This window comes from Sardina pilchardus, chromosome 15 (assembly GCF_963854185.1).
Source record: "Sardina pilchardus chromosome 15, fSarPil1.1, whole genome shotgun sequence".
In the NCBI taxonomy this organism is placed as follows: Eukaryota; Metazoa; Chordata; class Actinopteri; order Clupeiformes; family Clupeidae; genus Sardina; species Sardina pilchardus.
In genome coordinates, this window is record NC_085008.1 from 14,283,336 (window position 1) to 14,310,692 (window position 27,357).

A 27,357-nucleotide genomic window follows, 5' to 3' on the forward strand; every position below is an offset into this window, starting at 1 on the left:
AGTCTTTGTCAGTTTCACATGTATTGCCCATTATCTATTTTATGATACTTATGACACCTCTCAGGTGAACTACAGAGACAGATGCCAAGTGATGCAAGACATCTGGTCTGACTGTCTGGGAGCTGGGTGACGCTCAATGGTGTTTTTTGCCCCCAACGGCACCTTCCAGGCAGCACAGCCTAAAAGGCACTACCTTTACCCTATTCCTAACCCTAACCCCCTAACCTGCCTTGAAGGCAGCGCTGCCTAGAAGGCACCATTGAGGGCAAATAATACCAAAGACCGCTGGGGGTGACACACAGAGGTCTATAATGAGTTCTATCGACACTGGACACAAAGCACTGACACACACCACATGCTTCCACATGGACACACACTTGCGTTCAAGTTTAATTGACTTTTTTCTCGTTGTTGGACTGTGTGAGGGTGGCGGCGGTCATGAAGAAGGCGGGGTTGCCCGTGCAGCGCCTGGCCAGCAGCAGCGGCACCGCAGCATACATCACGTTGGCCAGGAGCACCGGCACCAGGGACGACGGAGGGATGTGGTAGATCTCGGCGGTGCGCGAGTGAAGTGATGCCCCGATGTGAGACCACTGGCACTGTGGGGGGGGGGGGGGGGGGGGTGTTAAAACATGGTTAGAACATGGTTAGAACATGGAACATGGTCAGCTATGAGAACATGCCAATCGGAGAAGGAGCTAGAGAGTGTGTCAGTTGGTTTCAGCTCCACTGCTGTAGAGACATATTCATATTGTTCATCTCAACTTGTGTTAATCTTTTATGACATTTTAATTGAATTAATAACAGAATCATGCTAATAGAATTTTTTAAAAAGCGAACATATCTATCATCATAATGACTATGCTGTACATCAGGGCTATTCAATTAGTTTGTAATAGGGGCCAGTTCATGAAAAGTATCACAACTGAGGGGCCGGAGAAATACCGCTTGAAATATGAGTAATCACGTACAAATGATACAATAAACTACAACAGCACATGGGTGTTCAAATGTTGCATTTTGTAAATGCATAATATCGTTTTTTGTTGGTTATTTGTGTTTTGGGAATATTTCTGCCACAGGCCCAGCCTACCACAGTGGTTGGCCAACATTGGGAAGGTGACACTGGATCTATACTGCATATATCTATACTTGCATTTTGTAAAAGCATAATAGCGTTTTTTGGTGGTTATTTGTTCTATTTGTGTTTTGGGAATATTTCTGCCACAGGCCCAGACTACCACAGTGGTAGGTCAACATTGGGAAGGTGACACTGGATCTATATTGCTAATATGTTGCATTTTGTAAAATAATAATCTAGTTTTTTTGGTGGTTATTTTGTTGTATTTGTGTTTTGGGAATATTTCTGCCACAGGCCACTACCAGCATTGGGAAGGTGACACTGGATCTACAGTACATTGCTAATATGGCTAATATGAAATCTGTGATAACATTAACAGCAATGATATCTGAGCTTTGCGCAGTAACTGCTAAGTCCATACAATTTCCAATGGGTACAAACAGGTTTCAAACGGTGCTCAAAAGAAATGAATGTGCGTAATCGGTCGCATATTTAACTCTTCTCAACATACGTGTCACGCCCTTGCCTGGCTGCTCGGTGACCACGCCCTCGTTTCCTAATGACTCTCCATTTCCTCGTTCTCACTCCCCTGAGTATTAATTAAGCTCACCTGTCCAGACTCCCATTTAAACTCCCTCTCTGCCACAGTTTGTCACCGAGCGTCGTCAACAGTGGCTTCTAGTGACTCTGCTCCTAAGACTCTGTCGTGGTTTTTTGGTGGAAACCTTTTACTGAGATTTCTTGGACTCTGGTGGATACAACTCCCTATTTAAGTTGAGTTTGCTCTGGTTTGGCATCTTTCAGTTGTTACTTTGTCGTTCCTCTGAGCTTTTGGATTTTTGGATATTCTTTTGTAACTTTAAAACTTCTGTGTGGATCTGCCCCTGTCAGCTCTGAGCAAATAAAGCCTGGTCCTTGCTACTAATTCTCTGTTTGCCTTTTCCTCTCCCGAGTGATTCCCTGACAGAACGCTCGGTCGGGAACTGGCATGGACCAGGCAGCCGGCCCAGCTCAGGAGCAGTTTCGAGAGATGGTGGACGAACTCCGTCGAACTCTCGTAGCGACCATCCGGTCAGCTCCACCGAATTCGCCGAGTCCCATGGCGAACCCAGCGACCTATTCAGGTGATCCAGCAGAGTGCAATGGATTTCTTCTTCAGTGCGCACTCGCCCTGGAGATGCAAGCCAGCCGTTATCCAACTGAGCGGTCCCAGATAGCATATGTCATCAGTCTGCTTCGAGGCCAAGCACTACAATGGGCGGAGGGTGTCTGGAACCGAGGAGGGGCTACCATTGCGACTCTCGATGATTTCGTTACACATTTCAAAGAAGTATTTGCATTGCCTCAAGGAGATTCCACCATACAACAGAGGCTATATCAACTCCGCCAGGGTAAGAGACCCATTACGGAATATGCACTCCAGTTCCGGACCCTGGCAGCCACCAGTGGTTGGAACGAAACCGCGCTGATCACCACCTTCCGACAGGGACTTGAGCCAACATTGCGCCTGTATCTCTCTGCCTATGATGACTCCATGGGTCTGGAGCGATTTATTCAGATGGCTATCCGGGTTTCCCACCGACGAGAGGGCTGTCTCCAGGAGTTAAACACTGGAGCTACTGCAGGGATCCTGAAACCCACAAGTAGCGATGAGGCAATGCAGCTCGATGTCGTGACAATGAGACTGACTCCCACTGAACGAAAACGACGCATGACCCAGAACCTGTGTCTCTATTGTGGAGCTGCTGGTCATATCATCGCCCGTTGTCCGGTGAGACCCCAGCTTCCTTCGGTGAGTCTCGTACACTTAACTATGCCTAGTACTACTCCTCTCAGTACTATAGTGACTTTGTGTATACAAGGAATATGTACCACTGTTTCTGCTCTCATAGACTCGGGGTCAGCGGGCAACTTCATCTCAGGGTCCCTACAGCGGCGTCTCCAACTCACCACCTCACCCAACCCAAACTCCTGCTCCGTTCAATCCATCACGGGGAAGCCCCTAGGAAGGGGACTCATAAAGGAGGTGGTGGGTCCCATCGAGCTGCAGGTGGGGCTTTTCCACAAGGAATCCATCTCCTTCCTGGTCTTGGAGGACTCAATGGCTGAACTAATTTTGGGAAGACCCTGGCTAATTCATCATTCTCCAGTTGTGTGTTGGAAAACTGGAGATGTATTATGTTGGAGTTCACACTGCTTCCAGAACTGTCTGACTGATCTACCTCAACGTTTATTCCAGGAGACCACCAAGTACCTTCCCTTGCATGCTACATCTGTGGAGAGCCCACAGGAAAATGTCAGTATTTCCATTCCACCTCAGTACCACCAGTTCCATGACGTATTCTGCCCAGTGAGAGCTTCACAACTACCTCCTCACCGCCCATGGGACTGCGCCATCGACCTTCTGCCAGGTGAGCCAGTGCCCAGAGGTAGAGTGTATCCGTTGTCACTTCCTGAACAGAGGGCCATGGAGGAGTACATAGGAGAAGCCCTCAAACAGGGATATATCCGTTCCTCGACGTCCCCTGCTGCTTCCAGTTTCTTTTTCGTGCCCAAGAAGGATGGAGGGCTTCGTCCATGCATAGACTACCGGGCCCTGAACAAAATAACGGTGAAGTTTCGATACCCCCTTCCCCTCGTCCCAGCAGCCCTAGAACTCCTCAGAGGCGCCAAGACCTTCACGAAGCTGGATTTACGGAGTGCCTATAATTTGATTCGGATCAGAGACGGGGACGAGTGGAAGACGGCGTTTGTGACACCAAGTGGCCATTATGAGTACTTAGTGATGCCCTATGGGCTCGCTAACGCCCCCTCTGTTTTTCAGGGCTACATGAACGAGGTACTCCGAGATTTTCTGAACCGTTTTGTATTAGTGTACATTGATGACATCCTAATTTATTCTAGCTCAGAGAAAGAACATTTTGATCATGTGTCCCAAGTGTTACAGAGGCTCCGGGACCACCAGCTTTTCCTGAAAGCGGAGAAGTGCTCCTTTGGGACCTCAGAGGTTCCATTTCTGGGTTACCACATCGGCCCAGGGGGAGTATGCATGGACGAGGGAAAGGTCAAGGCTGTGCGACAGTGGCCTGCGCCCACCTCCGTCAAGGAGCTACAGCGATTCCTGGGGTTTGCCAATTTTTATAGACGCTTTATTGGTAACTACAGCATGATCACTGCACCACTGACCTCTCTCTTGAAGGGCAAACCCAAGACCCTCAATTGGTGTCCCGGAGCACAGATGGCCTTCCAGGATCTCAAGACAGCGTTCACCTCAGCCCCCGTTCTTCGACACCCAGATCCAGAGAAACCGTTCGTCGTAGAGGTTGATGCCTCTAGCACCGGAGTGGGCGCAGTCCTCTCTCAACGGCAGGGGACATCTTCTCACCTCCTACCATGTGCCTTCTATTCCCGGAAGCTCACCCCAGCAGAGCAAAATTATGATATAGGCAACCGGGAACTACTCGCCATCAAGCTGGCTCTGGAGGAGTGGCGCCACTGGTTGGAGGGGGCCGAGTATCCCTTCAAGATCCTGACAGACCACAAGAATCTTGCATACCTGAGAGAAGCAAGGCGGCTTAATCCCAGACAGGCCAGGTGGGCCCTTTTCTTTACCCGATTTAATTTTATAATTTCCTATCGTCCAGGGTCTCGCAATGTCAAGGCTGATGCACTCTCCAGGATCCATGCTGCAGACGACCTTGAGGAAAGTCCCACGTGTATCGTCCCCTCTGAAAGGATCGTGGGAGCCATCCAGTGGGCATTGGATGACGAGATTCAGGACCGGAACCGTTCCCAACCAGCTCCACCAGGGACTCCCATCCACGCCATGTACGTCCCTCCTGACCTGCGCACTCAAGTTATTGAGATGGTACACTGTTCACTGGGCACTGGCCACCCTGGGGCCAACCAAACCCTCTTGTTGCTGCGACAGAAGTATTGGTGGTCCGGTATCAGCCGAGACGTCAGGAGATTTGTTGCAGGCTGTGCAACCTGTGCCGTGACAAAGAGCCCTCGCCGCCTGCCTGCAGGAAAACTCCTCCCGCTGCCCATTCCACGTCGGCCATGGTCACACCTAGGTTTGGACTTCATCACAGACCTCCCTAACTCCCTGGGTAACACTTGTGTTTTAGTTGTGGTTGACCGGTTTTCCAAGTCGTGTAAATTGTTTCCTCTGACAAAGCTTCCTAGTGCTAAGGAGACCGCTGATTTAGTATTTCAGAAGGTGTTCGCTTATTATGGACTGCCGGAGGACATAGTGTCAGACAGAGGACCTCAGTTCACGTCTCATTTTTGGAAAGCTTTCTTCTCTCGTCTAGGTGCGACCGTGAGTCTGACCTCTGGATACCACCCTCAGGCGAATGGGCAGACGGAGAGGAAGGTTCAGGAGATCTCACGCTTCCTGCGGGCCTTCTGCTCACAACACCAGCAAAGCTGGAGCGAGTTCCTGCCCTGGGCCGAGTACGCACAAAATTCCCTGATCCAGCCCACCACGGGCCTCACCCCGTTCCAGTGCGTACTCGGTCATCAACCGCCGCTGTTCCCATGGACAATCGAGCCATCTGACGTCCCGGCAGTGGATGACTGGATTCGGCAGAGTGAGAGGGTCTGGGACAGAGCCTTTTGCCACCTCCAGAGGGCAGTCCGCCGACACCAACGCTATGCTGACCTCCGCCGCTCCACTCCTCCGGACTTCGCCGTGGGACAGGGGGTCTGGCTGTCCACACGTGATATCCGCCTACGACTACCCTCTAAGAAGCTAAGTCCCAGATTCGTTGGTCCCTTTCACATTGTGCAGCAGGTCACTCCTGTCACCTACAGGCTTCAACTGCCTTCAAATTGGAGAATTCACTCTACGTTCCATGTGTCTTTGTTGAAGGCCTATGTTCCTCCTGTTTCCACAGAGTCAGGCTTGGGCGTGGAACCTCCTGTACCGCTCCTGACTGAGGATGGGCCAATCTATGCCGTGAGGGACATCCTGGATTCCCGGCGCCGTAGGGGTCGTCTCGAGTACCTAGTTGACTGGGAAGGCTACAGACCTGAGGATCGTTCCTGGGTGCTCCGAGACGATGTCCTGGACCCGACCTTGCTTCGCGAGTTCCACCAGCGTCGTCCGGATCGTCCAGCTCCGCGAGGTCGGGGACGACCACGGCGCCGGGCACGGCATCTCTCAGGAGCGGCCCCTGGAGGGGGGGGTACTGTCACGCCCTTGCCTGGCTGCTCGGTGACCACGCCCTCGTTTCCTAATGACTCTCCATTTCCTCGTTCTCACTCCCCTGAGTATTAATTAAGCTCACCTGTCCAGACTCCCATTTAAACTCCCTCTCTGCCACAGTTTGTCACCGAGCGTCGTCAACAGTGGCTTCTAGTGACTCTGCTCCTAAGACTCTGTCGTGGTTTTTTGGTGGAAACCTTTTACTGAGATTTCTTGGACTCTGGTGGATACAACTCCCTATTTAAGTTGAGTTTGCTCTGGTTTGGCATCTTTCAGTTGTTACTTTGTCGTTCCTCTGAGCTTTTGGATTTTTGGATATTCTTTTGTAACTTTAAAACTTCTGTGTGGATCTGCCCCTGTCAGCTCTGAGCAAATAAAGCCTGGTCCTTGCTACTAATTCTCTGTTTGCCTTTTCCTCTCCCGAGTGATTCCCTGACAATACGTGTACATTTAACGTTCCCACCATTTAAATTGGATGAACGTGTTCACAAATCAATGTTACTTACAGTGGACTTGACATCAAGGCGATGGATGTGTATTAGTTTCACAGATTCACACTGAATATTTGCGTGGTCAAACCCGTTAAAATGTTTGTAGCTTATATACTCCAACGTAGTGGCAATTTACCTTGAAACTAAGCTAAAATGGAACTTATATTCAACTCGTTCTAAACAATACGTGCAATTGGCTGAGGTGCAGTGGCTGCAGGACTTCCGAGCGAGTGAGCGCATGAAACAGTAGCCTACTGATGCCACCAAAGTTAAACTTTTAAACCGACTCCTATTTGCCTCAATAGCTACATTACGAGTGGCGAATGCTTTCGCGAGGATATGCTTGGACTGGAGAGGCACACTATACCGGTGAGATTTCATGCACCAAAAATGCTTCATGCTTTGAGGAAAACAACTTGGATTTGGCGCACGTCAACATGTTGGTGACGCTGCGTAAAAACGAAGCAAGGTACAAGTAACGTCTTTGAACTAGAAATGCAATTCCAAGGAATTACCAGTGCAAGAAAATGCAAAAATAGATAGATAATGTAGATATGGTTACTAAGGTGTAGCTAGGGTAAACATGGTGGTTGCATAGTTTACAGGGAGTTGATAGTGTGAAGGTAGACAGTTTAAAGATGAAACATTCCAGTTCTAACTTAACTAATGATTTCTATTCATGTTAAAATGTTGATTAGCTAATTTAGCTAATGATTTCTAGCAGTTATGCTAAAAATGTTAATTATGCTAGCAATGCTAACTTTACTAACAATGCTAACCAGGTTGATTAGCTAACTTAACCGATGATTTCTAGCAGTAATGCTAAAAATGCTAACTATGCTAACAATGCTAAAATTGCTAACAATGCTAACCAGGTTGATTAGCTAACTTAGTTGATGATTTTTTGCAGTTATGCTAAAAATGCTAACTATGCTAACTATGCTAACAATGCTAACCATGCTAACTAGCTAACTTGCTAGTGAGGACTTTTAGTTTGAAACATGTGTTGCTAGGGTATCCATGGTGTCCACTATCAGGAAACAAGAAGTTACTGCAGTATAATCATGTTGGTTGCTATGGAAACGGTCATAAACACTTCATTTTAATGGTTGCTATGTTGGTTGCTAGGTACATGGATGTTTCATGTAGTTGACTGGCGGCATAGTGGATGATAAATGACAGTTGGAATGGTTGAACAGTTCAATAGTTGAGTAGTTTCAATGGTTAAATGATTTAATAGTGTATTATTGCAGTGAGGACTTTTATTTTGAAACAGTTGTGGACAGAGGAAACAGTTAACAGGATATGTAGTCTTCTGAGAGACTGTATGCTTAAAGCCAGAGAAACTGACAGTTGGTGCCCAGGTGGCCGGCCACCTGGCGTAAGATTCTAATTGCTGCAGTGATGTCATAATGAGCAATGTTAAGTCTATGGGGGAAATTGTAATAGTTTTTAACTAATAGTTTAAAAAGTATAAAAGTTACAAAGTTGATATATACAAAGCCCACATCGCGTAAGTAAGATCTACGTAACACAGTTTGAATGAAGTTTCTACGTTAAACGGTTCAAGCTGAATTGCGTGCGTTAGAAGAAGAACTAGAAATGCAATTCCAAGGAATTACCAGTGCATGAAATGCAAAAATAGATAGATAATGTAGATATGGTTACTAAGGTGTAGCTAGGGTAAATATGGTGGTTGCATAGTTTACAGAGAGTTGATAGTGTGAAGGTAGACAGTTTAAAGCTGAAACATTTTGATTTGCTGATTTCTATTCATGTTAAAATGTTAACTATGGTAACAATGATAACCAGGTTGATTGGTTAACTTAGCTACTGATTTCATGCAGTAATGGTAAAAATGTTAACTATGCTAACTATGCTCACAGTGTTAACCAGGTTGATTAGCTAACTTAGCTAATGATTTCTAGCAGTTATGCTAAAAATGCTAACTATGCTAGCAATGCTAACTATGGTAACAATGCTAACTTAAACTAACAATGCTAACCAGGTTGATTAGCTAACTTAACTGATGATTTCTAGCAATAATGCTAAAAATGCTAACTATGCTAAAATTGCTAACAATGCTAACCAGGTTGATTAGCTAACTTAGTTAGATGTTTTTTGCAGTTATGCTAAAAATGCTAACTATGCTAACAATGTTAACTATGCTAACCATGCTAACTAGCTAACTTGCTAGTGAGGACTTTTATTTTGAAACATTTGTTGCTAGGGTATCCATGGTGGCCACTATCAGGAAGCAAGAAGTTACTGCAGCATAATCATGTTGGTTGCTATGGAAACGGTCATAAACGCTTAATTTTAATGGTTGGTATGTTGATTGCTAGGTACATGGAGGTTTCGTGTAGTTGACTGGAGGCATAGTTGATAACTGACAGTTGGAATGGTTGAACAGTTAAATAGTTGAGTAGTTACAATGGTTAAATGATTTAATAGTGTATTATTGCAGTGAGGACCTTTATTTTGAAACAGTTGTGGACAGAGGAAGTAGTGAAACAGAATCTGTAGTCTAAATGAGATTGTATGCTTAAAGCCTGAGACAGAAGGTGCCTCTCATATAGCGTTTACGCGTCCTCTCTCGCTCCTCGATCCTCACTGATCTACATAAAGAATGATGGAGCGGCAACAATGGGATAGTCTAGCCCTTCTTCTATCTTTCTTTATGTAGATCATTGAGGATCGAGGAGCGAGGGAGGACATATAAACGCTGCTTGAGAGGCACCCACAGTAAATACTTTGAAAGTTGTATGTAGATAGTCTAATTAATGTTGATAGACAGAATGTTTAATGGATGTTGATAGGCAGATTGTTTAATAGATATTGATTGACAGTTTAATGGGTGGATGAGTGAATGGTCTGAAGAAGATGAATGGATAGAAGGTTGGATGGAATGTGCCTTATATTCTTGTTAAGAGAGACACTGATACAGCTCTCTGAGAGTAGTTGATACAGGTGTAATCAATTTAACTGGCTAGTCTTAAGAGAGAGTGTGCTTAAAGCCTGAGACAGAGTAAATCATTTAAAAGTTGAATGTAGATACCGGTAGTCTAATTAATGTTGATAGACAGAGAGTTTAATGGATGTTGATAGGCAGATTGTTTAATAGATGTTGATAGACATTTTAATGGGTGGATGAGTGAATGGTCTGAAGAAGATGAATGGATAGAAAGTTGGATGGAATGTGCCTTATATTCTTGTAGACTGGAGAGACACAGCTCTCTACTGAGAGTAGTGGATACAGATACAGGTGTAATCAATTTAACTGGCTAGTCTTAAGAGAGCCAGTGTATGTAACCTGAGAGAGAGAGAGAGAGAGCTGCTGCACCTGGACTGGCCACCTGGCGTAACATTCTAATTGCTGCCGTGATGTCATAATGAGCAATGTTAAGTCTATGGGGAAATGTTTAATAGTTTTTAATTTACAGTTTAAAAAGTATAACAGTTACAAAGTTGAAAAATATATTGCACAGGTCTCCTTAGTAAGACCTACGTAGCAAAGTTTGAATCAAGTTTCTACGTTAAACGGTTCAAGCTGAATTGCGAGCGTTAGAAGAAAAAGAATAACTAGAAAGGCAATTCCAAGGAATTACCAGTGCATGAAAATGCAAAAATAGATAGATAATGTAGATATGGTTACTAAGGTGTAGCTAGGGTAAACATGGTGGTTGCATAGTTTACAGAGAGTTGATAGTGTGAAGGTAGACAGTTTAAAGATGAAACATTCCAGTTCTAACTTAACTAATGATTTCTATTCATGTTAAAATGTTGATTAGCTAACTTAGCTAATGATTTCTAGCAGTTACGCTAAAAATGCTTATTATGCTAGCAATGCTAACTTTACTAACAATGCTAACCAGGTTGATTAGCTAACTTAACCGATGATTTCTAGCAGTTATGCTAAAAATGCTAACTATGTTAACAATGCTAACTATGCTAACTAGCTAACTTGCTAGTGAGGACTTTTATTTTGAAACATTTGTTGCTAGGGTATCCATGGTGGCCACTATCAGGAAACAAGAAGTTACTGCAGTATAATCATGTTGGTTGCTATGGAAACGGTCATAAACGCTTAATTTTAATGGTTGCTATGTTGGTTGCTAGGTACATGGAGGTTTCATGTAGTTGACTGGAGGCATAGTGGATGATAACTGACAGTTGGAATGGTTGAACAGTTCAATAGTTGAGTAGTTTCAATGGTTAAATGATTTAATAGTGTATTATTGCAGTGAGGACCTTTATTTTGAAACAGTTGTGGACAGAGGAAGTAGTGAAACAGGATCTGTAGTCTTAATGAGATTGTATGCTTAAAGCCTGAGACAGAAGGTGCCTCTCATAGCGTTTACGCGTCCTCTCTCGCTCCTCACTGATCTACATAAAGAATGATGGAGCGGCAACAATGGGATAGTCTAGCCCTTCTTCTATCTTTCTTTATGTAGATCATTGAGGATCGAGGAGCGAGGGAGGACATATAAACGCTGCTTGAGAGGGACCCACAGTAAATACTTTAAAAGTTGTATGTAGATAGTCTAATTAATGTTGATAGATAGAATGTTTAATGGATGTTGATAGGCAGATTGTTTTATATTGATTGACAGTTTAATGGGTGGATGAGTGAATGGTCTGAAGAAGATGAATGGATAGAAGGTTGGATGGAATGTGCCTTATATTCTTGTTAAGAGAGACACTGATACAGCTCTCTGAGAGTAGTTGACACAGGTGTAATCAATTTAACTGGCTAGTCTTAAGAGAGCCAGAGTACTCTTAAAGCCTGAGACAGAGTAAATAATTTAAAAGTTGAATGTAGATAGTCTAATTAATGTTGATAGACAGAGAGTTTAATGGATGTTGATAGACAGATTGTTTAATAGATGTTGATAGACAGTTTAATGGGTGGATGAGTGAATGGTCTGAAGAAGATGAATGGATAGAATGTTGGATGGAATGTGCCTTATATTCTTGTAGAATGGAGAGACACAGCTCTCTACTGAGAGTAGTGGATACAGATACAGGTGTAATCAATTTAACTGGCTAGTCTTAAGAGAGCCAGCCTGAGACAGAGTAGATTGTTTAAAAGTTCAATGTAGAGCGTCTAATTGATGTTGTTGATAGGCAGACTGTTTAGAATGGGTGGATGAGTGAATGGTTTGAAGAAGATGAATGGATATAAAGTTGGATGGAATTAGGAGGACTTATTTTGATACTGTTGTGCACAGAGGATACAGGGGAACAGAATATGTAGTCTTCAGAGAGGAGCCTGAGAGAAACTGACAGTTGGTGCCCAGGTGGCTGACCAGCTGGGGTAACATTCTAATTGCTGCCGTGATGTCATAATGAGCAATGTTAAGTCTATGGGGGAAATGGTGATAGTTTTTAACTAATAGTTTAAAAAGTATAAAAGTTACAAAGTTGAAAAATACAAAGCACATATGGCATAAGCAAGACCTACGCAACAAAGTTTGAATGAAGTTTCTACGTTAAACGGTTGAAGCTGAATTGCGAGCGTTAGAAGAAGAAGTTTAATAACTAGAAATGCAATTCCAAGGAATTACCAGTGCATGAAAATGCAAAAAAAATATAGATAGATAATGTAGATATGGCTACTAAGGTATAGCTAGGGTAAACATGGTGGTTGCATAGTTTAAAGAGAGTTGATAGTGTTTAGGTAGACATTTTAAAGCTTAAACATTCCTGTTCTAACTTAACTAATGATTTCTAAAAGGTATTCTAAAATGTTAACTATGTTAACAATGATAACCAGGTTGATTGGTTTACTTGGCTAATGATTTCTAGCAGTAATGCTAAAAATGTTAACTATGCTAACAATGCCAACTATGCTAACAATGTTAACCACATTGATTAGCTAACTTAGCTAATCATTTTTAGCAGTTATGCTAAAAATGCTAACAATGCTAACAATGTTAACTATGCTAACAATGCTAACCAGGTTGATTAGCTAACTTAGCTAATCATTTTTAGCAGTTATGTTAAAAATGCTAACTATGCTAACAATGTTAACTATGCTAACCATGCTAACTAGCTAACTTGGTACTGAGGACTTTTATTTTGAAACATTTGTTGATGGGGTATCCATGGCTGCCACTATCAGGAATAAAGAAGTTACTGTAGTAAAATCATGTTGGTTGCTATGGAAACGGTCATAAACGCTTAATTTTGATGGTTGCTATGTTGGTTGCTAGGTGCATGGAGGTCTCATGTAGTTGACTGGAGGCATAGTTGATGATAACTGACAGTTGGAATGGTTGAACAGTTAAATAGTTGAGTAGTTTCAATGGTTAAATGATTTAATAGTGTATTATTGCAGTGAGGACTTTTATTTTGAAACAGTTGTGGAAAGAGGAAACAGTTAACAGGATATGTAGTCTTCACAGAGAGATTGTATGCTTAAAGCCTGAGAGAGAGAGGGCTGCTGCAGGTGGGGCTGGCCACCTGGCATAAGATTCTAATTGCTTAATGATCCGATTGTGATGTCATAGAGGCCAATGTTAAGTCTATGGGGAAATTTGTAATAGTTTTTAATGTATAGTTTAAAAAGTATAAAAGTTACAAAGTTGAAAAATACTTAGCAGCCTTCCCCTATTTAAGACCTACGTTGCGGCGTTTGAATTAAGTTTCTAAGTTAAACGGTTCAAGCTGAATAGAAAAAATGAATTTGATCAGCGGAATAATAATAAGAAGAAGCCTTGGAAGAACAGTACAGTGCATTTTCATGCACTGTAATAAGAAACCTAGGGAGAACAATATAGTGCATTTTCATGCACTATAATAAGAAGCCTAGGAAGAACAGTACAGTGCATTTTCATGCACTGTAACCAGAAATGCAATTCCAAGGAATTACCAGTGCATGAAAATGCAAAAAAGATAGATAATGTAGATATGGTTACTAAGGTGTAGCTAGGGTAAACATGGTGGTTGCATAGTTTACAGAGAGTTGATAGTGTGAAGGTAGACAGTTTAAAGTTGAAACATTCCAGTTCTAACTGAACTAATGATTTTTATTCATGTTAAAATGTTGATTAGCTAACTTAGCTAATGATTTCTAGCAGTTGTGCTAAAAAAATTAATTATGCTAGCAATGCTAACTTTACTAACGATGCTAACCAGGTTGATTAGCTAACTTAACCGATGATTTCTAACAGTAATGTTAAAAATGCTAACTATGCTAACAATGCTAGATTTGCTAGCAATGCTAACCAGGTTGATTAGCTAACTTAGTTGATGATTTTTTGCAGTTATGCTAAAAATGCTAGCTATGCTAACAATGCTAACCTTGCTAACTAGATAACTTGCTAGTGAGGACATTTATTTTGAAACATTTGTTGCTAGGGTATCTATGGTGGCCACTATCAGGAAACAAGAAGTTACTGCAGTATAATCATGTTGGTTGCTATGGAAACGGTCATAAACGCTTAATTTGAATGGTTGCTATGTTGGTTGCTAGGTACATGGAGGTTTCATGTAGTTGACTGGAGGCATAGTTGATGATAACTGACAGTTGGAATGGTTGAACCGTTAAATAGTTGAGTAGTTTCAATGGTTAAATGATTTAATAGTGTATTATGCAGTGAGGACTTTTATTTTGAAACAGTTGTAGACAGAGGAAACAGTTAACAGGATATGTAGTCTTCAGAGAGATTGTATGCTTAAAGCCAGAGAAACTGACAGTTGATACAGGTGTAATCAATTTAATTGGCTAGTCTTAAGAGAGTGTTACTTAAAGCCTGAGACAGAGTAAATCATTTAAAAGTTGAATGAAGATAGTCTAATTAATGTTGATAGAGAGTTTAATGGATGTTAAATGGGTGGATGAGTGAATAGTCTGAAGAAGATGAATGGATAGAAAGTTGGATGGAATGTGCCTTATATTCTTGTAGAATGGAGAGACACAGCTCTACTGAGAGTTGTGGATACAGATACAGGTGTAATCAATTTAACTGGCTAGTCTTAAGAGAGCCAGAGACAGAGCTTGCTTACTTTGCTTAAAGCCTGAGACAGAGTAGATTGTTTAAAAGTTGAATGTAGATCGTCTAATTGATGTTGATAGGCAGACTGTTTAGAATGGGTGGATGAGTGAATGGTTTGAAGAAGATGAATGGATAGAAAGTTGGATGGAATTAGGAAGACTTATGTTGATACAGTTGATACAGGGGAACAGAAAATGTAGTCTCAAGAGCCTGAGAGAGAGAGAGAGCTGCTGCACCTGGACTGGCCACCTGGCGTAACATTCTAATTGCTGCCGTGATGTCATAATGAGCCATGTTAAGTCTATGGGATATAGCTCAATGTTAAATCTATGGGGAAATCGTTTTTTAATTCATAGTTTAAAAAGTATAAAAGTTACAAAGTTGAAAAATACAAAGCACACATGGCATAAGCAAGACCTACGCAACAACGTTTGAATGAAGTTTCTACGTTAAACGGTTCAAGCTGAATTGCGCGCGTTAGAAGAAGAAAAATAAAGATAAGAAGAAGCCTTGGAAGAACAGTACAGTGCATTTTCATGCACTGTAATAAGAAGCCTAGGAAGAACAGTACAGTGCATTTTCATGCACTGTAATAATAAGAAACCTAGGAAGAACAATATAGTGCATTTTCATGCACTATAATAATACCCAGAAACACAGCCTACAACGGCAACGCACCACACAGAACATTATTTATAGGCGCAGTGTAGCCTATCGCTGTACCTCGTTGTGTTTTCCACCAGCTTTTTACGTCTCTACCGAATATGGATTTGCTTATAACATCAGCCAACACTTCAAGGGCCACTACAAAGTATCTCGGGGGCCGGATCCGGCCCGCGGGCCGCTAATTGAAGAGCCCTGCTGTACATTATTTCATATACTATATTCTCTGTGTTTTTGAGAACAAAAGGTGGGAACACAATGCTTTGAGGTTCTGCCCACATTCACAGGCTTCAGCAGCCGGCCATCAGTAGCCCAGCTCGGGCCACAGCTGAAGTATAAAGCTGCTCTCCTCGATAGCATCCTTTGATTAAAAATGCTGAATCCCATGACAGCTCCACTCCCATGCCGAGAGGCAGAGGGATGGCTAGATGGGCTTCGGCAGGGCGCGGCTTTGATCTGGGCGTTGTTTGATGGCTCACTCTCTCCACAACCCCCCACCCCAGGCACTTCCTGGATTCAGCCCGGAGCCCCTGCCATACCGTATCAAATGCCCAGAGACCTCAAGAGAATTGGCCGGACATGAGTACTACTTTATGGAGGGGGAAACGCAATGTATGCATGAAATATTTGATTAATGCCTGTTGTTGCCGTGATGTAGCACTACAGCAAAAAATAGCCGTACCTCTCTGATGTATACAAGGTTCTATAAACCTTTTGGCCTCCTGTCCACTTTAAAAGTATATGAGTTATAACCTTTGTGTACTGTAACTTCCAGCACTTATTTACCTTACCTCGCCCTGTTGAGATATGGCGCTCGCGTACCTGGGTCATTGCTCCAGCGACGAACACCGTCCAGTCCAGCATCCAGGTGCACCCAGGTGTCCAGAGGCCGTAGACGAAGGAGCCCAGCAGCGGCAACGCGTAGAACAGGAAACACAGCATCTGCATGGAGGCCGCATCCCAGAGAGGCCAGACCTGAGTGTGTGTGTGTGTGTGTGTGTGTGTGTGTGTGTGTGTGTGTGTGTGTGTGTGTGTGGAGTGTCGGCGCACTTGGCCCTGCCCCCGCCGAAACCCTGGACTCCTGAGCCAAATGAAGGCAGCTCGACTTCCTGCCTCCCTTCCCTCTGGGGATATCACTGTTCCACCCTGCCCAGGTGCATCCACAGAATACAGATAGCAGTGGAGCCACCTGCAGTGAACGCCCGCCGCCCAGACTCGTAGGCGGTGCAAAAGGCAAGCCCATGCTGATTCCTCAGTCAAAGGACAGTAATCTGAACTGATCCAGATGGCTATCATTTCCCAACAAAAAAACATCTCCATCTCCTGACTGTTTCATCCATATGGGTGTATGCGACCAGGTGGTAATGTTGTAGTGTCGTGTTGGCACTTTATTGATCTGCCTGTGCGCCTTTATGGGACTTTTGTTAGTCTTTGCCCTTGTCTTTGCTGCTTCACACGTACCGAGAGAAAAACCGAGAATAACAATATATATACCCCAAATGTCTCCACCATCAGGGAATTGTATCAAAGCCTCTCAGTGAAAATCACATAGAGTGATTCACTGAGGCATGGCCCTCCGTATTGTCCCAGTAATGAAATAGTGTTATTCCTTTGAAGAATTACTTGTGTGCGTTTGAGATGAATCTTAATGAATGGCCTGCAGTAAGTCTGAGCCTGTGAAATGTGCCTTCAGTCTCGGCGGGATGAGGGCCTTTGAGGCGCTGGCCCGGTCATCTGTCTGTCATCTGTCACTATCAAGGATTTTAAAGGTCTTTGGTTGCCAGAGCAGCAGCATCTTGTGCAAACATTGTTAGCTACTCAAAATAGAAGCGTCAGCCCACATAGTCTATGGTTCTATTTGAGGCGCATGTGTCAACAAACGTACACATTTGCACGTACACTAAACAAACTCTCTCTCTCTTCTCCTCCTGCTCTTTCTTTCTCTGTCTCTCCCTCTCTTTCACTCTGTCTGTCTCCCCCTCTCCCCCCACCCACTCTCTCCCCCTCTTCCTCCACCCCCCCTACCCCACCCCCTCTCTTTCTCTGTCTCCTCTGTCAGGCTGATGGATGGCTCAGTCAGGACTCTGGGGAAAGATTAGCTTATCAAGTTCTCACAGTGCAGGTCCAACCAGATCAATGCTTCACTATTGTGGCTGGAGCGAGGCCAGAACAAGGACTTTTGATAACCTATTGACCAGGCTAAAAACCTAGACAAAACAAATACAACCCTCCTCCATATACATACACAAAGCCATGCAGGAGCTGGCCGCACCCAGTTAGGTCTGCCCTCTTCACCCGCGGAACAAGAGGGACCGTGGTGCCGCTGTAGGCTTTGGGCTGCTTCACTGAGTGGTAATGATGAATAATGGACTGCTAATGAGTGCCATAAAGCCAAGCAGAAGGGGAAATGAATGGGCAGAGCAGGCTTGGAGGAAGCTGATGGAGATCAGCTCCTACAGTATGTGCTGCTGCTACTGCTGCTACTGCTGCTGCTGCCACTGATGGGTTTGTTTATTATGTAGATGGCATTTCTTTCCTCTGATTATACAGTGGCAAGCTCAGTCAGTTCCTTATTTTGTTTTATTTGTAGCAATTGTATGTAAAAAAAAAAAATGAGTGAGTGAATGAGTGGTGAGACTGGACTTACCATCACTTTGGGGTATGCGACTGGATCGTTCAGATATGGCTCATATAAGGTTGTGTAGGAAGTAAATTCCTCCAGTGGGCAGCCGAGAACAACCTGGGGAATAGAATAAGTAAGAAAAATTATATTATGTTCAGACTTTGTGAGAGAATATTCAGGAATTGATATTCAGTCACTGATTTTGTGCTTTGAGGGAAAAATCTATCTGTATTATGCTGCCTCAAATTGTATGGTCTCTCTTTATCAGGGTGCAAGATAACCATCTTAATCGTTAGCAAGCTGTTTATTTTGAAAAAATATTCACATACTGTAGAAGATGGCGGAGGCAAAGTATTTATTGCATCAAATGGAGAAATTAATAATTGCATCATGCATTTGGATACTAATCCTATCCCTTCCCCCTCCCCCCAAAATAAAAAATACAAAGAAAAAGCCACAGAGCCAAATGATAACACCAGGATAACATAGCACCAGTAATTCTGTATCCATGACAAAGGGAAAGCCCTGCAATGTAAGGATCGTGTCAAGAGAGGTCAGATCAGCTTGCGTTGGTTCTTCAGCAGAAACTCACCAGACCCCTGAAGAGGGTGAAGGCCATCGCCGCACACAGACCAAGGACTAGTAGCATGTCGAAGGGCCGACACAGCAGGGATACTTTGTGCTTTCTCTCTATCTACAAAAAAAGACGCAAACATTCAGCATTCTTTTAGTATTTAGTAGTTTGGAGTTCATCTTTCTGTGTTGTTTCCTTTGTTTTTAGTTCTCTTTTGCACAGTGATTATCCAACACTGTAGAGGATTGTTCAGAACCTGCTACGGAAATAAAGCGAGTCATTATCATCAGTTTATCCACCCTCACTTGAGCTTTAGCACAGCCAGCAGAGTTGAACTACGGTCCTGTAAAACAGCTATAACACTGCCTCTTATTATCAAATTCTTTCATAGCATCGACTAATCCAGACCAAGCGATTACTCCTCCAATGATGTTGAAACTCCTTACCTTAGCCAGTGTTACGGTAGTAGGATCCCTCGGCCTTCTGAAGAAGGACACTGCCCCCCACATAGGTACTAAGAGGAAGGGCATGTTGAGCCAAAAGGCAGGCCGGAGCTCCATGCCGTATTTGCCTAAGAACATTCACAATAGGGTGACATTTATTTTCACACTTCAGTTCACTAAACTGTAGGCCTACATGTTTTAAGCACATGAAACACAAATGAAAGCAAATGCACCTGTAGAGCCATTGTTTACTGTAATAAGCCCTCGTTGCCTTTAATTAACAACATGTGCATTCCCCATGGGACTTAAGTGTGCTGGCTGCAGAACACAGGTCCAGATGCTTGATATCGTGTTTTCTGTTGGTTCGCTTCTTCATTATTTAAGCACTGATTGCATTTTAGTGCTTTCTGTTGGAAAACTGTATGATAGAGGCAGAGCCACAGACTAGCACAGATGTTTCATTAGTTAAGTCTGTCACAGGGGGGAAGACTGCGTGCTGGGGCCTCACCTACGACAATGCCGGCCACAAACACCACCATGTTGCCCACCAAAGAGCCTGCCCAAAACAACCCCAGGTTGCGGTATGGCTTCCTGTACAGGACACATGAAGGGGACATCTTACACATATATTTATTTGGGTAGTATTCATCCATTTCTTTCTGAAAGATTATTTACTCTGTCTAATGCTGCTGAATTATTCAAATACATCATTCACTTCTTAATAATTTCTTTCATGTCTTCCTATGGAACGCACATTTGATTGAATGGTATGAAAAGCTTGCACAGGCATGACGGTGCTCTTACTTCTTGGACATGCGTCGCACCATGACCAGATACATGAGGAAGTGTGCGATGCCATCCCAGTAGCACATCATTATAGCATAGCTGGTGCCAAGGTATGGCTCCCCCTGTGGTGACACAAATGTCATTACAACCACAACGCAGGCAAACCACGCATGAATCATTTATTATGTTTGCACACAAGATAATTGACGATTGATAATTATGTAAAACCACATATGAGGTGCATTATGTTAGTTCATGTGAGATTTTTTGTAGGTCCCCACATACCGTTTTCTGGTAAAACTCCATGAATCCTGAGGCAAAGCCATCATACTCCATGGCACTCACCAGGTCAATGATGCACGTGAAGGAAAACTCAGCAAACACTGAAAAGAAACAAGTACTTAAGTATGCACCATAGTCATTCCACGCTAGAGCTGTGTGTTTAAAGGCTGTTTGGGAACCAAAATGTACAATTTTACTGGAAAATGGTAAATTGCTCCATTTGCATAATTCAATCAAGGCTCTGACAAATGAAGTATTTGTTGGATGAAAGCTCTGCTCATGTCCTGGTTAACAAGTGTGGTGTGAGTGCCCCCCCCCCCCCCCCCCTCCTCTCTCTCTCTCTCTCTCTCTCTCTCTCTCTCTCTCTCTCTCTCTCTCTGTGTGTGTGTGTGTGTGTGTGTGTGTGTGTGTGTTTAATTCCACACCCTATCTTATCCCATTCCTATCTTTATTCATTTCTAATTTAACCCAAATTAAACTACAGGGTAGTGGTGGACTCTGCCCATAAATCTCCCATTTAACAGCTCTGAAGAAACAGCCAGTACCATCATTCAATGCATTCAATTTTCCCTTCAGTCTTGCCATGGCAAAGACATCAGTCTCTGTGCAATTACACAATCTTGCTTTGTTCTTTAGAACTACAGAATTACAAGCAGCTTAGAACTATAGAATAGACCGATTCCTTGTGTAGAATGAGACGTCTGGGGCATAGGTCTGTGATGGTCGCCCGCAGCACTTCCATTTATTTACCTCTCAAGTAGCTCAGCATCATAACCTTCCTCTTGCCTCTAGTCTAGATTCAAAAACATCTCCCGCAAACCAGCTATTGATTTCTCTCCCTGTGGTGGGAGATAATGATGTCTGCATGCGCGCAGGACGGTTTGAAAGAGATTCATTCTGGAAGTTGTAAATTTTGTTTTTCTTTAGCATTCAGAGCAAAGATCTGGCAAAAGGGCACTTATTATCGACAGAGGACACCCCCCAGTGCCATGATTATAGAGATTCTCCAATACACATAATGAGTGGCATGGGATATCTGACAAAGACCAATTGATGGAAAAAAAAACACAGTTTTTCAAAAAAACTTTGTCGTGTAAACAGGCCCCAAATAGGCCTTCCTCAGAACAGGCCCAAGTGGAACAATTTGGTAACTGTTGGCCAACTAACTCCAGCTATTGTACATCTATTCATTATTTGACGAAATATATTACAGTAAGGAAACAACAAGACAAATATTTGCCAATTGTTTCATTTTTCTGAATGTCCTTGCTATCTGGGAGGATGTATTGTACAGTATAGTGTGGCATGCAGTGATCCAGCCAATAGATTTGGTGAGACTTGTTTACGCCATTATCTTCGAGGCTAGTGGTCATCGTTCTACCCATCTACAGTATACAGAAGAAGAACTTCCTCTCTCTTTATCTTCTCTGTATCTGTTATGTATTCAGAGTGATAGATCTCTCTCTCTCTCTCTCTCTCTCTCTCTGTAATCCTGCTCAAGGGTTTGCTTTAGCCAACCAAGCACCACAGACAGCACTACATTATCATTCACCACCATCACAGAGGGTAACAATAAGATCTGTGGGGATTCTGGTGGCCTTGAAACCTCTCGCATGCCCAGGGCACGGAGTCTGTAGACCGAGAGCAAATAGGTAATTAAATTTCACTGTTGGTGTCACACTGAATGAGAGTCTCAGTGGTGTTTATGCGAAGAATGTGAATTTCAGATTCCCATAATTGCCAGTCTGGGGCAAGGATTACCACTGATTTTGATGAGGAAATCGGATTTCCGTCCTGAATGAACAATGCGGGCAATTCATCATGATTCTGTGATTTTCTATAACCAGTCAAGAAACTCAAAGACATGTAATTCATTCTCAGATATACTGTTGCACGGAGCAAACCTTATACTTATTTGAATAATACAGTAATATGGCAAAAACAAAAACAAAAGCGAAACAAAAAACTCTTTCATCTGAGTGAATTTATCACGGGGAGACATGACTGAATTCACGAGCGGGTCTTACCATAGAAGAAAACATCTTTTGGTGGGTTGAGGCGGGTAGCAAGGTAAACCAAGAAGAACACAACTATAAGCACAGCCACTCCTATCTCCAGGACTACCATTGGCCTGTAAGATTACAACAAGATATTGAAGAATCCTCTGGGAGGCTGAAAAAGAACAAAATCTACACATATTGTTATTTCTTTAAAAAATAATCTCCCTTAGATTTTCCACCTCATTTTCTTTTCCAATTAGTTTCTGTGTGTGTGTGTGTGTGTGTGTGTGTGTGTGTGTGTGTGTGTGTGTGTGTGTGTGTGTGTGTGTGTGTGTGTGTGTGTGTGTGTGTGTGCCCGTGCGTGCGTGCGTGTGTGATGAACACTCCCTTCACACATTTAAATTAGTGAGCAGAGATGAATTGGTAGATGGAGGAGGCGATAATTATCCCAACACCCAGAGCACCGGAGGACATGATGCAAAGATGTGAAAGCTTACAATGAACCCACATTTATGACTGACATGCAGAACTTGCTATATGGGAACTGACCCCAAAAATCTCCCTGCCATATATAATGAAATTGCTTTTTAGAATCTGTGGCAAAACTGTGTGCTTCACAACCATTGTAGAATAGTAAAATGTATATCATGATAAACGTAATAACACACAGGTTAGCATTTCCTAGTGCATGTTGCCTATGAAAAAAAAGAACAATATAAAAGATAATCTACAGAAAGTATATTTAGATACTGTTATTCTTTGATTTGACCAAGAAACAGCTCAATCAAGGCGAGATCGGACGAATGCTGAGCGCCCTCCTCTGGCAAAGATACATAAAACAATATTGAATGGTCATTTTGAAGTACTGTAATAGTTTAACACCTACAGTAGGCCTACATTATCAACTTTTAGATAGATATATAGATAGATAGACAGACAGATTGATAGATATATACTCACTCCTGAAATGCGGGGACATTGTTCATTATATAGAGGACGGCTAATGCGGTCAAAGAAAACAGAAATATGCATATATCCTGCGCCATTGCACTGGTGACGAGGAGGCCGTGATCTTTTGAGAAGAGACTCCTTTCCGCTCTACAGTTGTTCAGTTTTTCTGAAAAAAATACATACAATCATGAACTGCAGGCTAGGTCACAGCTTCAGTCAGAAATTAACTGTGGATGAATAATGTTTCTGGCTATCCGTTTCTTGCGTTCACTATTTAACCATGACATCAATAATGATAAATAATAATAATAATAATAATAACAATAAATAAAAAAGAAATAAAATACAAGTGCACAGTTCACTCTATAATTAACAATAACTATTATTAGACCAAAAATCCGCTGAAATATGTAGGTTTTCAATTAAAATCAAGAAACTGCTCACCATCCGTCGTCTGGGCGAAATGGCAATTGCATCTGAGCTAGACATCATTGCTACTGGAAAATAAAAGAAGCAGACAATAGGGCTTTTGCCATGTTATATAATATAATTATTCTGTCACAGATTTATGTAACAAGCATTAGTTTTAGTCCACCAGATTTTGACATCATACCACGTGACCGTTGAAATGCCATGAATGTAGCCTAATAAATAGTTTCATGGATTAGATGTTGCAATTGTTCCTTGACTTTTTTTTTAAACCGTTAAACCATTTTCAAAGAGACTAAACTCAATAGTGCAAAATATATATATCTTAATGTTTGTCTTATTTAAACGTATACAGTAGATTGATTCGCATTTAGTTTCATTTTTGCTTGAAAATGTCCTGAATAATAGACGCATTATGATGATGCCCAATAGGGGGTGCTATAAGAAAAGAGTTTGCCCACGTATTTCGCTCGTGTCTTCTGTGTCTTGAAAGTTCGCTCATGTAGTGGGACAGGTAGTTGGCCTATGATAGAGGTTGGTTTGTTTCATTTTAACCTTCCTGTTGTGTTCGTTTCATGTTTAGTAGTGTTGTGTTTCCGGTCAAAATAACTACTGCATTATATCTTTATAAATCAATAGTGGCCTAACACATAGCCTGTGCTGTATAATCCAATGCTATGATAGACCTTTGTATCGGCTTTTTGTATTAACCAGTTTTGAACTTCCATTTGCTATTTATGGCATGCAGACCTCATATCATTGACCTGAGCTCATGCAAGTCAGGAAGGGGAGGATACTATTGGGGAAAGGTTCAGGGCTGTCAGTGTGTGTGTGTGTGTGTGTGTGTGTGTGTGTGTGTGTGTGTGTGTGTGTGTGTGTGTGTGTGTGTGTGTGTGTGTCTGCGTGTGTGTGTGTGTGTGTGTGTGTGTGTGTGTGTGTGTGTGTGTGTGTGTGTCTGCGTGTGTGTGTGTGTGTGTGTGTGTGTGTGTGTCTGCGTGTGTGCGCGCGCGCGCGCGTGTGTGCCCATACAGTCCATCTGATCAATAAGTTACGTACACTTAGCATTTTCTCACCCATTAATTTATAATTGCCAGTCATTTTTGACTAGGGATAGACTTTGTGTATCTGACCATTTCTGTATACCTGAGATCCCCTCAACCAGACACCAGTGCCATAGCCTGCCTATTTCCATCTCACTAGACCTACTGTAATAATAATAATTAGCTTTCTAAACTTGAACAGGTTAGACTACTTTTTGCACGTTTTTGAAAGTAAGGCAACACTAAGAGAGCAAAAAAAAGTGACTTAGCCTATTTCAAGGGGCCTACCCTGCAATTAATGTAAGCCTATCATAACAGAAATAATTATATGGTAAAATCAAAAGTTATCCATGAAGATAAGTTTTCAGTTGCCTATAGGCTTCAGTTAAGTGAACGTATCTAATATGTGACATAAGTAATGTAACTACTTTCATTATTTGCCATACTTTTTTGAAGGCGATAGACCGAGTTCTCCTTTTTAGCACTTCTGAATGAACTGAGTGATGACAGATGATACTGCAGTACGCCAAAGTATGCTGTTCAGAATGAGATAGGCCTTTGAGAATAGAGCGTCATCGGACTGAATAGACTAACTTGTATTCGTCTTGACATGTCAAGTTTGGGGAGCATGACAACTGCGGAAATATCTCCTTTCAGTTCAAAATGGCCTCGTCTATGAGGAAGTGAGGAAAACAGCACTGAGTGTTAGTAACCCTTCTCAATAGCCAACAGGAGTGGTGGAGAAATCAAACGCAGTCACGCCATCTCGGATTTGGATTTTATAAATCTTCAAGGTATGTGTCTATTTAAACAGTATTTTAACAGCTGGTCTCTAAAGTTATTAATGTGAGTCTAGGTGAAGGCTAATCAGCCACAGGGCAGCTTCATATTGACAGCTAGGGACCGACAGAGCGCGAGGCAGTGCACTGAAAGCGAAAGATAGTGATGTCTTGAAAAGCAAACCAGTAACTAATTTACGCTGAATTTCAGGAATATATGACTGTCATCGGACGAAAACTAACCCAATAAATCTAAGTTCTTTGTCACATATTTTACAGGGTAGGCAAATGAGCGCTTTTGTTAACTTGAGGAACAGTTTGACCATGTTAGCCCAACTTACCTGTCACATAGGAAAAAACACATACAATCTATTGATATGTCAGTTGTAGGCCTATCACAGATACAGTTGTATCCCAATATAACAAGAACAATGTAACAATGTAACAATGTAACGTCAATGTTGAGTAGGCTACTTTCACTTCAGTCTTGGGTTCGCTCTGGAAGATTGCTTAAGTGAAATGTCAGACAGCGAGTTTAGGCTACTATCAGTAACTATATCGTTTTCCGAAGTTAAAGTAAAGATGACAAGATGCGGTAAGGCTAGTTTGAAAACATATTTAGGCCAATTATGAATTAGACACATGCTTTCTAGTTTCGGGCAGTTCACCGGTAATGCACAGGCTATTACGTCATTGCCATCTGACGCATGAAGTGCGTGTCTGTGTCTGTGTGCGTGTGTGTCTGTGTGTAGGCCTACTATTTCCTAATTTCCTGATTATTTAGAATAACTAAGGTCAGTGATTAAACTTTTGACACGTAAGATGGGTAAGCAAATGGAATTTTCGGAAAAGTTATGTAAAACAGTTGTCCATTTGTGGATCACCTCATTCCGATCCAATATAACGAGGCATCATTGAGCTTTATCTGTGCTAGGGTTCACCAAAATATTCTTGATATTAATCTTAAATTGTATGTGTGTGTGTGTGTGTGTGTGTTTGTGTGTGTGTGTGTGTGTGTGTGTGTGCGCGCAACTTTGTGTGTATAATTTTATTTTATCCCGGCCTATCACAAGCAATTAAAAACTGAAAACTACTCTGTTGGTCTGTTCAGAGTCAGACAGTAGCCTATGTCTGGAATGTAAGAACAGAAAGAGGCTTAAGCAATTCTATTGATTCTATTGACCACAAAATGACACAAGCCCTAAAATAACTTGAGAAATAGAGGCACTCCCCTTTGTGTGAAGGTAGCCTATTCAACTATTTCCTTTTTATTTCTGAGTCAAGAGATTTCTTTAGGTTGATACTTTTGGGCTTTTTGTGTATCCTTTTCAGTCCATCTATTAAACTCTGAGGGGGTTATATTATCTAGAGACAGGCTGTTTAGTATTGTATTGTCAAGCCGATTGAGTCTTTCCTCCATTGGCAACAGTCTGTACATGAGATTGTTAACAACTCACTCGTTCTTTTGTGATAGCGAAGAGTCGATCTTACAGTGATGGAATGACGTGGCACTGTACAGAAGACGCAGGCTACCCAGGGGCTTTCATGTGTGCTCTGGTGCGTGCTGCTACAGCATTTCTCCAGAGACGCACTGTAGTCACCCGGCCTGCATAGTTGTGAAGTGAAGTGAAATATGGGGTCATGTTTTCGCTTCAGCTCCGAGATGCCAGAGGGCTGTTGCTGGTGCCCCCCCTCCTCTCCCATCCCCATCCCCCCACCCCCCCTGTCCTGTCCCGTCCCCGTCTCAACAGTGTGCCCACTCAGCCTGCTGCTGTGCTGGCCCCCCTGGCAGTGACAGGGCTCTGTTGTTGAGTGCCAGGCTGCCCACAGCTCCCGCTGCTGCTGCTGCTGCTGCTGCTGCTGCCGCCTCTGCCGCTCTCCTTGCCCTCCCGACTCTGACTCAGGGTCTGCGTGTGTCTCGCCTCTCCTCGCCAGTCGCCACCCCGCCTCCCTCCACATCTCGTCCAGTGATAAATCTCATTTATGCCCCCACCCCCCAACCA

The 27,357-nt window shown here is 42.9% G+C and overlaps 2 protein-coding genes across 4 annotated transcripts in view; one reads left to right on the plus strand and one right to left on the minus strand.

The window, feature by feature from the left end:
• Positions 1–389: 389 nt before the first annotated feature.
• tm6sf2b (transmembrane 6 superfamily member 2b) lies at positions 390–27,009 on the minus strand. Of its 2 annotated transcripts, none has more exons than XM_062555506.1 (12): positions 26,812–27,009; positions 23,551–23,603; positions 23,116–23,272; positions 22,183–22,286; positions 20,159–20,256; positions 19,892–19,995; positions 19,596–19,678; positions 19,091–19,215; positions 18,663–18,764; positions 18,095–18,187; positions 16,270–16,389; positions 390–599 (listed from the first exon to the last, which is right to left on the minus strand). In XM_062555506.1, the coding sequence occupies exons 3-12, from the start codon at positions 23,199–23,201 to the stop codon at positions 390–392; spliced, it is 1,125 nt and encodes a 374-aa protein (XP_062411490.1). In that variant the 5' UTR covers positions 23,202–23,272; positions 23,551–23,603; positions 26,812–27,009. The 2 variants fall into 2 exon arrangements, with proteins under 2 accessions (XP_062411490.1, XP_062411491.1); XM_062555507.1 differs by lacking the exon at positions 26,812–27,009 and adding an exon at positions 25,022–25,187.
• sbno2b (strawberry notch homolog 2b) overlaps positions 25,225–27,357 on the plus strand; it is a 59,422-nt gene continuing 57,289 nt past the window's right edge. For both annotated transcript variants that reach the window (XM_062555502.1, XM_062555503.1), the window contains exon 1: positions 25,225–25,369. The gene's annotated coding sequence lies outside the window, so the exon portion shown is untranslated. The remainder of the gene's footprint in view (positions 25,370–27,357) is intronic.

Bases quoted from the DNA above. Each gene is read 5' to 3' on its own strand.
- tm6sf2b (XM_062555506.1), bottom strand. From the start codon at position 23,201: ATGGCGCAGGATATATGCATATTTCTGTTTTCTTTGACCGCATTAGCC. The intron at 19,996-20,158 runs GTATGTGGGGAC...GTGTCACCACAG, and splicing joins TGGAGTTTTACCAGAAAACG to GGGGAGCCATACCTTGGCAC. The intron at 18,765-19,090 runs GTAAGGAGTTTC...CTTTTTTTGTAG, and splicing joins CTACCGTAACACTGGCTAAG to ATAGAGAGAAAGCACAAAGT.